At 45.9% G+C, this 11,660-nt stretch overlaps 1 protein-coding gene across 1 annotated transcript; it reads left to right on the plus strand.

The window, feature by feature from the left end:
• Positions 1 to 1,153: 1,153 nt before the first annotated feature.
• LOC109748088 (F-box/kelch-repeat protein At1g57790-like) lies at positions 1,154 to 8,476 on the plus strand. The gene is made up of 2 exons (XM_040394652.3): positions 1,154 to 3,338; positions 8,120 to 8,476. Exons 1-2 carry the CDS (start codon positions 2,141 to 2,143, stop codon positions 8,188 to 8,190), a joined length of 1,269 nt encoding a protein of 422 aa, XP_040250586.1. The 5' UTR covers positions 1,154 to 2,140; the 3' UTR covers positions 8,191 to 8,476.
• Positions 8,477 to 11,660: the final 3,184 nt, after the last annotated feature.

Raw genomic sequence — 11,660 nt, forward strand, 5'->3', positions numbered from 1 at the left:
TTGAATTGAACGTCTTCTTCAGTTATTCTAATATAGAAGTAAAATTCTCTCCTGAATTCCCCCTTCCCCGCCACCCCACTTTGCCCACCTCCTGCTTCAACACCAGTAGAGTTATCCGTCAACGAAGCCTGTTCAACCCCAAGGGCGGTGGTGGCAGATCAGTTTTGGTGCGGGACACCCTACTGTCATCAGCATACTTGGCTTCATCGCCAAGAGACACGTGCATAGCAATGTTGCCAGAGGGAAGCGCCACGTGTAGGTGCTATTGTTGCCTGCGAGAGAGCGACGAGTTATTGATTGACCCACACAACTGCCACGCGGACTCAAAGTTGTTGACCCACACATGAGGGGAGGGCGACCATCTGTGCACTGCCTTCAGATCTAGACCAGGGGATCGCTACAGCCGAAACCACGACGACACCAGATTCACCCTTCACCCCTCCCCTTGCTACCCACATAGCCACGAGGAGGAGCCACCACCGTTGCCCACTGTAAAGCCAAACACACAAGATCACCACCCAGGGTCATCGCCCCGGCTTCCAAAGCCGACTCTTCGCCACAATTAGGACACATGGCAAAAATGGACATGCAACGCAGAAGATGGACCGCACAAAAAAACCTTCGGCACTGTGTCAGATCCTGACTAGATCCAACCCCTCTCTGATGGCATTGGTGAGGAACGGGGATCACCGATGTTCGCAAGCCACCTGCTCACCCCATGGGGGCAACACCGACACATGTCAAGCGGCCAAGGTAGCAAGGCCTCTGATGCCAACCTGGCCACATGGGTCGGCATGACACGACCCTGCTATAAAAGGGTTGTGTCGTGCCGGACTGCATGCCTGACCACGGGGATCAGCCAAGCACGCCAGTTATAAAGGCCACATGGGTTGCTTTTCGGCCTTTCGGGTCTTTTATTTTCTACGAGCAAGATGCCCGTGCATTGCACGAAACATCAAGATGCATTTTTTTTATAAAACATTGTGATTGACCCATGCAGGAGTAATCCTATGTGTAAAAACTAATGATATCTCGAGAAAGAGGAGAGATAAGGTGAGGAGTGGGGCGTGGTGATGATTGGTGGTCGGACTGAGCGGAGGCATGGGGATGGATGACGCGTGCAGTGGCCACCATGTCAGATTGTTCCAGAGGCTTCCTTTTTTAATTGCTCAACAATGAGATTATGAGAGATAAGGATGAACGAGGGAAGGCCTAATCTGCAAATGTGGAGGGAGGTGCGGGTATCTTTTGCAAAATTGGCATAGTTTGCTTTGTATCCGTCAGATATAGATCGGACGGTCTATATTACAAGATGGCAGGCACACCAGCATCACTAACTCGATTTTTTTTTAAGGGTAGAGAAAACTTCGGAAAAATCTAAAATTAAAAAAAATGTATTTTTAAAAAATACAGAAAATCTAAAATATATATATAGAAAAGAAAACTACTTACAAGTCGGACGGCGTGCCGCATCGGATCGTTCCAGCGCGCAATTAAAAGGGGCGTGCCATGCCCGGTCTTAAGGCCTACTAGCTTTCAAGGTCAGCTTTGTTCCATGGCGGGTCGAAGGCTGGCCCGGCCCTTTTAATCGCGTGTTGTGTCGACCTGTCGGGCACGTACCGGGCCAAAATTCCGCGTCTGCGGGCCGGCCCGCGTGGCAACAGAGGACACACCCAGAGACCCCGCCACCCGCCCAAATCCAAGCACAAGCACACCGCCGGTCGCCGGAGCCCTGCACAGCCGTACCTGCGCCGCCGGCCAGCCTGAGCCAGCCCCATAGAAGGGCCTCGCGCAACGAACAACCAGCACCACGAGCTCGGGGCGGGCAGGACCTGACCTCCCACGCCACCAGGGCGAGCCCGCCGCCGCCGCAGATCGCCACACGCCACCACCGGATCCTGCCCACGGCCGCGCACGGGAGACGATCCCCTCCGCTACCTTTCCCGGCGCCCGCCGCGTCTTCGCCGGCGGCTCCTCAGGTGGCGGCAGCGCGAGAGGAGGGCCGGCGGCGAGGGTTTCCCCCGTGTCTCCCGAGGGAGGGAACGCAGGGGACGAAGTGGTGGCTGACTTGCAGCTCCGGCCGCCCGTGTGATTGCAGTCGACCTGCTCTAAAGCTGTGGTGTTTGTCTATCCATCCACAATGGAAGTTCCAGCTCCAGATTTGTCCGGGCTACCAGCTGACATACTGATCAGCATATTCCAGTTGCTCGAGTGCCCGGACCTCCTCCGATCCGCCGCCGTCTGCACATTCTGGCAAAAGGCATACTCCACGGTCCGCCGCAGCGGCGTCTGCCCCAGTCGCCAGACCCCCTGTTTACTCTATTGTAACGAGGCCGCCGGCGTGAGGGCACTTGGCATGTACAGTCTCTCCGAACGGAATGCCTACTCCCTGCCCCTCCCTGAACCTCCCATCAGCAACTGGATTGGTTCATCACATGGATGGCTAGTCACCATGGATGAGAAGTCTGACCTGATGCTGCTCAACCCTATCACCGGTGACAAGATTGCACTCCCTCCTGTGACAACCATGGAGCATGTTAAACCTGTTGTAAACGACGACGGGGTTCTTGAAAAGTACAAGATGTCTTTCTACGACGGAGAGCTTCCGAGGGTGGAGGATACACCCTATGCATGCCCTTTGGATAGGTACGGAGATCTGGTCTATCTGAAGGCAACTTTGTCGTCCGATCCATCAGCAGGGGAATGCACTGTCATGCTCATCCATCAGCCGTACGCACAGCTCTCGTTCGCCAAAGTGGGAGATGCTCACTGGAACTGGCTCCAAATGCATAGTTTCTATGCAGATTGCATACACCATGATGGCTGTTTCTACGCAATGACTGAGGCAGGCGCAATCGATGTGTTTGATTTGAACGGACCATCTGTCGTCCACAGAAGGATTTTACCAAATCTAGTTCGGATGGTCCAGAAGTGCTACATTGTTCAGGCACCATGGGGAGATGTCCTCCAAATCATTAAGGACGAGAGTTTGGATCCTGAACAACCAGATGGTGAGACGTATGTCACTGCTTATGAAGTGTACAAGGTTGATTTTGTTGAGCTGAAGCGTGTCAAGATGAGAGGGATAGGTGAATATGCGTTGTTTACTGGGAAAAGCACAACATCTTGCTTTAGCGTAAAGGATCATCCAGGCTTGATGGCAAACCATCTATATTTTACTCATGATGATCACGACGAATTACTCAGCGGCAAAGATGATCCACGTGACATAGGAGTGTACGACTTGGAAAATGATACCAGAACCAATTTGGTTGATCCTGAACCCTGGAGGACGTGGTTCCCTCCCATATGGTTCACACCCAATCTTGCAAAAGCAGGTATATTTCATTTTCAAACAGTACTTTCCCTGATATTATTTTTAGTATTTTGAAATCTGCTTCTCACAGAATAAGAGAATTGCTCTTCCAACCTTAAGTGTGTTCCCCTCGTCTGGGTCTATATTGGATGTTCAGAATAGCTTCAGCGTTTGGTTATGTTGAATTTCTTAAACCCCTTTGGCTAAGATTACCATGTTAGTCATGTGTCGTTTTTGCTAAATGACATGAAACATGATGAGGTTTATAGGTTGGCTTTGATACATTTTTTATGATGTTGTGCTTGTCTGGCCAAGTGTTATAGAAGAAACGTTGCATTCTCACCTAACAAATAGGCTATCATGAAGCAGCCAACTCATATTGGGGAAATAGGAAACTATAAAGTGTGAATAGTCTTGAGACGAATGCAAGATAACTCTCTTACTTTGTGCGTCCACCCTTTACAGTACTGCCATGATCACACACAAACTCCACACGATAACTATAAAACAAGCTAGGAAAAATATAAAGATGGTGGTACGTATCCTGTGAAAATGGGCATGTCTTTGATAATGTGGAAATACAATCAGAAAAGCACACGTGCAAGTATCTTAAAATTCTCAAAATAACTCTCTTACTTTCTAAGGGCGTTTTGTACATTCATGCCAATTTGAAACTTCAAATCCAGTGTACTTTGTGTGCTACAGAAAGGAAAACGGATGTGAATAGTGTACTAAAATTAAAACTATGCTTTGACACTATTAGCCTATTTTGTCTTGTTTTGTTTTCGTAAAAGGATTTCTGTTTCGAGAAAGTTTGCACGGAGGTGGTATATGCTCTTCCACAATAGTACACTTTTGTGAGAATTCGTATGTGCTTTTTAAATGGTATTTTAAATTTTTGGAAAGATGTGCATTTTCGCAGGATATGTCCCACTAAATACATTGGGGGTTAAGATGATTTAGCATATCATTTATGTTGTCTGGCCGGGTAAGAAATTCATGTAACAAAAGAACTTTTTTTTATGTTAAGCTAGCCTTTTTTGTTTCTTCTTATTTTGAGTTTCGTTTTCCTTTTCCATTTGCTTAGAGTTTCTAGATTTGTGCCCCTTCGTTCTCTTTTGCTGTTTCAATTTGTGCAGTTTTATGCCTTCTTGCCGTTCTTATTCTAATACTGGACAATATTATACGCATTTTGGTGTTGGTCGAGAAAAGAGTGCAAATTTCAGCCGATAGTACCTTTAATATTTGTCTTTCCTTTTATATCCAGTTGTTCAAATGGCACCTCGCTGTTATTTGCATTTTAAGTTTTCTTTGATATTTGTTCTGATTATTATCTTTGTTTTCATTGGAGAAGTGGTTTACTAATATGTACAAAAATTGCAACCGAATGTACAGCAACATTTGACATAAATCACACATCTCATTCTTTAATCTTTATATATTCTGTTCCATAGAAGTTGCATTAATTCTTGTGAACTGCAAAGCTGATCATTTGTTGACTATTAACTTAATTAGGCTTAATAACCTATCAGGGCTTATAAATGCACTGTTACACCACATGTGATGGACTGATCGTGTACCTGTTTACTCTGATAAAATCTCCTTGTCAGTTTTTTCTTCTGTTTAACATGGAGCTGAATTATTGTGTGGATCCGAAAAGAACCACCTACTACCATAGATTAAAAAATGTAGGAATGCTTGCAATCATTGTAACTATGGGCATATGTTTATTACCGAAAAAGGCTTTCGCCCCGCTTTATATATAAAGCATCAAACCACAAGCATTCACCGCAACACACGCTACGCCACCGCAACACACGCACACACCCAAGACAGGATACATAGGCGCTGAGCGCGGCAACACCACTCCTAGCACTACCGCCCCGAAGAGATGAAGCTACATATGACGAACCATACACTCCAAGGCGGCGCCTTCAGGAAGGGTACGACGCCGGAGCGCCGCCACCGCCCGATCCAAGGATCAGAGTTTCCCCCGGAGCCGCATGACGGGCAATGAGAGCCGCGACGACGCCTTCAAGAAGGGAACGATCTTCGCCGCCGCCGGTCCGTCCGAAGATAGAGCAGGTTTTCACCTCGGCCAATATTCACCACCACCGAACGCCACACCCCGGCAACCACGCCGCCCACACAACCATGGTGACCGGGCAGCACCAAGGCACGGGCTCTGCCCAAGAGCACCGTGCAACCACCACCAGGGCCGCCGCCCCAGCATCCAAGACCTCGACACCACCTCACCCGAGACCCGCCGCACCCCAACAAAAGGGACGAGCGGACAGGTCCCACCTTTCGCGCCCCTGGGCAACCCCCAGCGTCGAGGCCCAAAGGGTCGGCCAGAACTGGCATCCACCGACCCATCCTGCTGCCCCAAGCGCGAGACGAGCTCGGTCCTGCAGCACCGAGAGGGGGACGAGGTCAGTCCTGCTGCACCGTGCGCGAGACGAGCTCGGTCCTGCTGCATCGTGCGCGAGACGAGCTCGGTCCTGCGGCATCAGGCGCGAGACGAGCGGTGGACCGCAGCTGGGAGAGGACCAGCCCATTGATGGGGGTAGCGCCCGGGCGACGAGGAGATGGGGTGAAGGTCGAGACGGCCCGAACGCAGACAAACCGACGCCAGAGAAGCCGGCCGTTGCCGCGGGCAGATCCATCGAGCCACCGTGAAGCCGCCACGACACCGGTAGGCCACCACCGAGACCTACCCCTGCCGCCGCCCACGGCCGGAGCAGCGGCCACGCCCAGCCGCTGCCCTACTCGCGTCGCCCGGCGAGCTCCAAGCGCCGGAGCCGCCGGGCACGCACCACCGGAGCCAGGTGCCGCCGGCCGGCCCCCAAAGCCAGATCCGGCCAGATTCGGCAAGAGACCGGTCGCGCGCCACCTCCCGAGCCGGGAGCACCGCAGCCGCCCCGCGCGCAGAACGAGGGACGCCGGAGCGCCGCCACTGCAGGCCACCCCGCCGCCCCGCGAAACCGCCACCGCGCCGCTGGATCCCGCGGACGTCCAGCGCCGCCGCTCGAAGGAGCCACCCCGCGCCGGCGCCCCCAAGCGGACGGGGAAGGAGGACCCCGCCGCCGCCGCGCCCCCCGGACTTTGCCCGACGGAGCTCGCCGGCGACGGCGGGGGGAAGGGGAGGGAGGCGGGGCCGAGGGCCGTGGCCGCAGGGAGCCCCCCGGGCGCGCGCGGGAGGGGAGGGGAGGAGAGGGGGGAGGGGGGCCGGGAGTCGCGCGCCTGGCGGCCGGCAGCGGCGGGGAGGCTAGGTCGGGGCGGTGGCGGCGAGGGGAGGAACCCTAGCGGAGCGGGTCGCTCGGGGGAGCCGAAAAGTGGCTCTCACAACCAGCTACTGGCTATGCTCGGCATATGTTTATTGTCGTGTTACTTTGCATAGTCCATGTCTTCATGCTTGCTTGAAACAATGCAACCTTTTGCCACTGTCTACTTTACAATAAATACAATTTGCATGGAAAATTCCAAAAAAAAAAATCTAACACTAAAATTTGAGAGAAGTGCTCATATATCATATTATTATATTCTGGTCACTTTTCTGGTTAGTTGCTAGCTCATTTCCCTGTTAGACTGTCACCTAAAGGTAGGCCATTATGAATCAGTCATTTTTACTATTTTCTCCTGTGGCAAATTTTAGCATGGTCCCTCTTACCTCCCCTTTTCACATGAAAGGTAAGAGTGCATAATAAATCTGAGCCATTGATTTGATTAAATAGTGGTCTGATTTACTCTTACCTTCTTACCTCCCATGTGAAAAGAGGGGGTACGAGGCAGCATGTTAAAATTACTCTTCTCATGTTACATATATGACCCTCTCTCTCATTTTTGTGATTTAGCCACATGTTCTGTTAGTACTTCATTAACCTCTTATTCCGCGAGTGTCAGTCCTTAACCCAATGCGTAGTCTCTTACATATTCTGCCTTTATTTGAACGTATGATTTTATATCAAACACAAAGAAATTATGTTAGCTCTTTTACGGTCGAGCTGCCACCCCACAACAGGTTCCCCCCTGTCGAGCAAGTTCCCCACATGAAGAACTCTTAGGAATCTTAGAAATTATATATGAACTACATGCCAAATTGGCGTCAAAATTGCCATCGTTTAAGCTGTCTTAGATCCTATGAGCATAAAAATTTCCAGCATGCAGCTTGCTTTGTGCACAAATAGTTGAAGAGAACAAATGCGCTTCAGCTTGTGCAGAAACTATCAGCTGCGGCATATCAGATTAAGATGCAGCAGTGGTTGTTTTAACACTTCCTGTGATGCTCTGACACCGTCCGTAGCAGACGTGCGCTCATTCAGAATGCAGAATTGTCTTTGTTTTCGCCATCAATCTTACCAACAAAGGTTAATCCAATATGACAACTCTGTTTTTTTATATGATTATTAACCCAAGCTGCTGCGAATGAATTGCAGATGCCGAATTTTGATACCTTTTCATAGAAGAAAAGAAGTTAACATATAAGATTATACTGACTACAACATTTCTTACATGGTGTGTTCATAAGAATAAGAATGAAAATTTGGCCTTCACTGTGAGCCTCCCATGGAATCCGTCCTTGTTCCATGATGAATTCTGGTTGCATTTTTCTGTTCTGGCAGGGCTGTAGGTCTTTTTGTTCGCCCTTTGGATTTTTTTTATTCTTTTGGTTATTCTACAATATCTACTGCAATACATGGAATCCTTGATCGCCTCTTACAATGAATTAAGTCATTTGTAATTTAACCCTGTGAGTCTAATAACACTGATCTTACACATTCTAATATTTTTACTTATCTACAGATGCCATCTGCACCTGCACCCAAGGGGTGTCGACTTCTGCAAGTACAAGTGAGGTAACAGCAAGCAGCTGAGGCCAAAGAAGAAGATCAAGAACTAGAGAGCCACCAGTCAGTTTAATGGGCCTGTTAAAATCCATCGTCGTGTCAGGGTTTATGCTTCGTTATCGTCTCTGTTTGTCGTTAAACCTTATTTACTTTGCTTTCAGCCTCATATTGCTTTGGTGATCTTTGAAAGAAAATTTGTATCATGAGTATCATAAAAGGTAGATGATGTTGCTCCATAAATTGTGGTCATTTTCATCCTGCTACAGTCTGCTCTTATAAAATGTCTGTGCAGAAGAATGTGTAATCACACTGCTGACATAGAGTTTTTATCCAACCACCAAATTGAAGTCCTCCTGGGCCTTCGCCTCTGCTTTCCACGATCCCAACAACTACATATACTCATGATTGTGCTCGACGCCGCCACTGCTTCACAGGCTTAACCTTTTTCTTTTTTGAGGACTCTTCACAGGCTTAATCAAACCTGGCCACATGTCCCGACTATGTATTAAAAAAATGTTAAAAAATTGCTACAGCAGGGACATGTACCTTTTTCTTTTATGACTATGTATTAAAAATGGTACAGCCGGGACATAGTAGAAGAAAAAGAAATAGCTGACGTTGCACATAGTTAAAAAAATCTTAAAATTTGGTGCAGCCTGGACATGTACCAATTTTTTAATACATAGTCAACATTTTTTCTAGATTAAGCCGGGACATCTACACAGGTTTAACATTTTTGAGCTTAATCAAACCTTTTCCATTTTCTAGATTTGTATTTCACATTTTTTAATACATAGTCAACATTTTTTCTATACCATTTTTTTTAAATCAAGCGCTTGATTAACATTTTTCAAATACAAGATCTACATTTTTTTAATACATGGTCAACATTTTTCCTATAAACACTTTAAATCTTTTTCAAATGCCTGACTAACATTTTACTAATACAAGGTAATATTTTTCTATGATTATATAACATTTTCAAATGCTTTATCAATATTTTAAAATGCAAGATTAACACTTTTTAATGCATCGTCAATATTTTTCTATACACATTTAACATTTTTCAAATGCTTGATTAATATTTTTGAAATACTTCTTCAATATTTTTTAAAATACTTGATTAATATTTTCATATGCATGATCAACAGATTTCATCATTTTTTCATACATGTTCAACATTTTTTCTATACACAATCAATATTTTTCAAACACTTTACTAACATTTTTCAAATACATTTTAAACATTTTTTCAAATTCTTGATTAACATAATTTAAATACATGATCAAGTTTTATCACAGACATTATATATTTGTTTGTATACATTTCTCATGTGCATTGTCAAGATTTTTTCTATACACATTTAACAGTTTTAAAATGCATGATTAACATTTTTCAAACATTAAAAAAGTTATACTTTGTAATACTCCCTCCGCCCAAAATTCTGGTCTTGCATTTGTCTAGATACGTATGTATCTTACACTAAAATGTAACTAGATACATCCATATTTAGACAAATCTAAGACAAGAATTTTGGGACGGAGGGAGTGTATATTTTTAGAATTTTTGAAAGTGTAAAGAAAAGTTAAAAAAGAAGTAAACAAAGAAAACAAAAGGTCAAACAAACATAAAAAAGAGAATGGCTTCGCGCGATCTGGGCTGGCGCTTCACCGAGAGCTGAGTCTGTCTCCCTTGCAGCGAGATATAGTTGCGGGAGCTCCTATTGGGCGAGTTTAGGGCCAGGAAAGCTTCCTGGCGCCCAAGGCCCATCCCTCGTGGGCTGGCCCATTTACATGGCTCACTCTTGACTGTTGAGGGAAAAAACGAAATAGATCGTGAATTAAAAATGTTCATGATTTTGAAAAAAAATTGGTTTGAACTTTTTTCATTGAATTTGAAAACTAGTTCATCGAGTTTGAAAAAATAATAATCAATTAGAAAAAATCACCGTATTTGAAAAAATTCATCCAATTTTTAAAAAAGTTCATCCAATTTGAGAAAAAAAAGTTCAGCGATATGAAGAAAAAAATTACGAATTTGAATAAAGTTCATCGAAAAAATTAAAAATGGAAAAAAGTAAAGAAAGAAGAATAAAAAAAGAAAAGATCTAACTAAACGCATCTGGTGGTTTGGCTGTGTGGTTACTGTCGATCGGGTTCAAAGCACTATGGGATCACAAAATAGGAATCGCCCATAGTTGCGCCCGACCTTAGTGCTATCTTTTTAGAGCATCACGGAGCCATACAGCCCCCCCCCCTTTCCATTGTAGAGCATGAAACCAAAAGTTTTACAGAACGTACTTCAGGAAATGAAAAAAAACAGAAAGGTAAACAAGCGAGGCGAAGGCGCCCAAACTACTGCCAGGAACTAAAAACCTCAAAGGCTAGTCTAAGGAAGTATCGAAGGCCCTTATTACATGCAAGGAGGAAACTCCAGAAGTCGCCAACACATGAGGCCGGGGTGAGCTGATCTCTCTATGATTTCTTCAGCGGCGTCTGCATTGGAGAGCAGGTTTCCAAAATGGACACCGGACAGAGTTCTTGTCCCTCAGGATCAACGCTGGGGGGCTGCCCGTAGGTGTTGAGGTTGGTTTCGCCGTTCCAGTCAGAGACAGCCTTGACAGTAGACCTTGCCCCAGCGTCGATTCTGGAGAGATATTCACCCCATCGGTAGGCGGTATGGTTTTTTTATCTGCTCCGAAAGCATTCTCGAGAAGCATCCACCCTCTCCTCTTGATGTTTGAAGAGAATTCTCCATTTCTTCAGGGTTGTAAGAATCAAATACCGGACCTGTTTAGTATCAGACCAGATGGCATTGTTAAAAACAAGTGCATTCCTAGTTTTCCACAGGCACCATAAGACACAGACGCAAATGGAGTTTAATGCAGAATGATTTTTACTAGTTGGCCGGTATTTAGCAATAGAAAGGTTGTTTGTCCCAAGAGGGAGTTTAAAGAAATCCTTAACATGGTTCCACGTTGCCTTAGCAACCACACACTCAAAGAAAAGGTGTTGGACACTCTCATCTTTGGAACAGAATAGACAACTTGGTGTTTTGTCAATCCCCCTTTTTTGTGGCTGTCTTTTGTCATAATTTTATTATTGGAAAATAATCATAGAAACACTTGTACCCTAGGGGGGTAACAATAGACCAAATAGTAGGAATGTAAACAGGTTTCACCCCTCTAATATTAATAATGTTGTATAAAGAGCTAGTAGAAAAACCCATTTGGCTTCATGTTGCCAAATAAGGGCATCATCTTCATCATAAAGCTTTATACTTTGCATAATTTGTTCTAAACAGAACCAGGACTCCATCATTTGAGGAGTGAAGATCCTTCTAAAGGAGAGTTTGATGTTAGTGCCATCCCAAACCTTAGAGAGAGTCACACATTGTTGGTGACAAATCCTATAAAGAGGCCAGAACTGGATAGATAGGGGGAAGGTACCAAACCAGGTGTCCTCCCAAAACCTAATTTTCCTCGCATTACCAGGGA

Source organism: Aegilops tauschii, chromosome 7 (assembly GCF_002575655.3).
Source record: "Aegilops tauschii subsp. strangulata cultivar AL8/78 chromosome 7, Aet v6.0, whole genome shotgun sequence".
In the NCBI taxonomy this organism is placed as follows: domain Eukaryota; kingdom Viridiplantae; phylum Streptophyta; class Magnoliopsida; order Poales; family Poaceae; genus Aegilops; species Aegilops tauschii.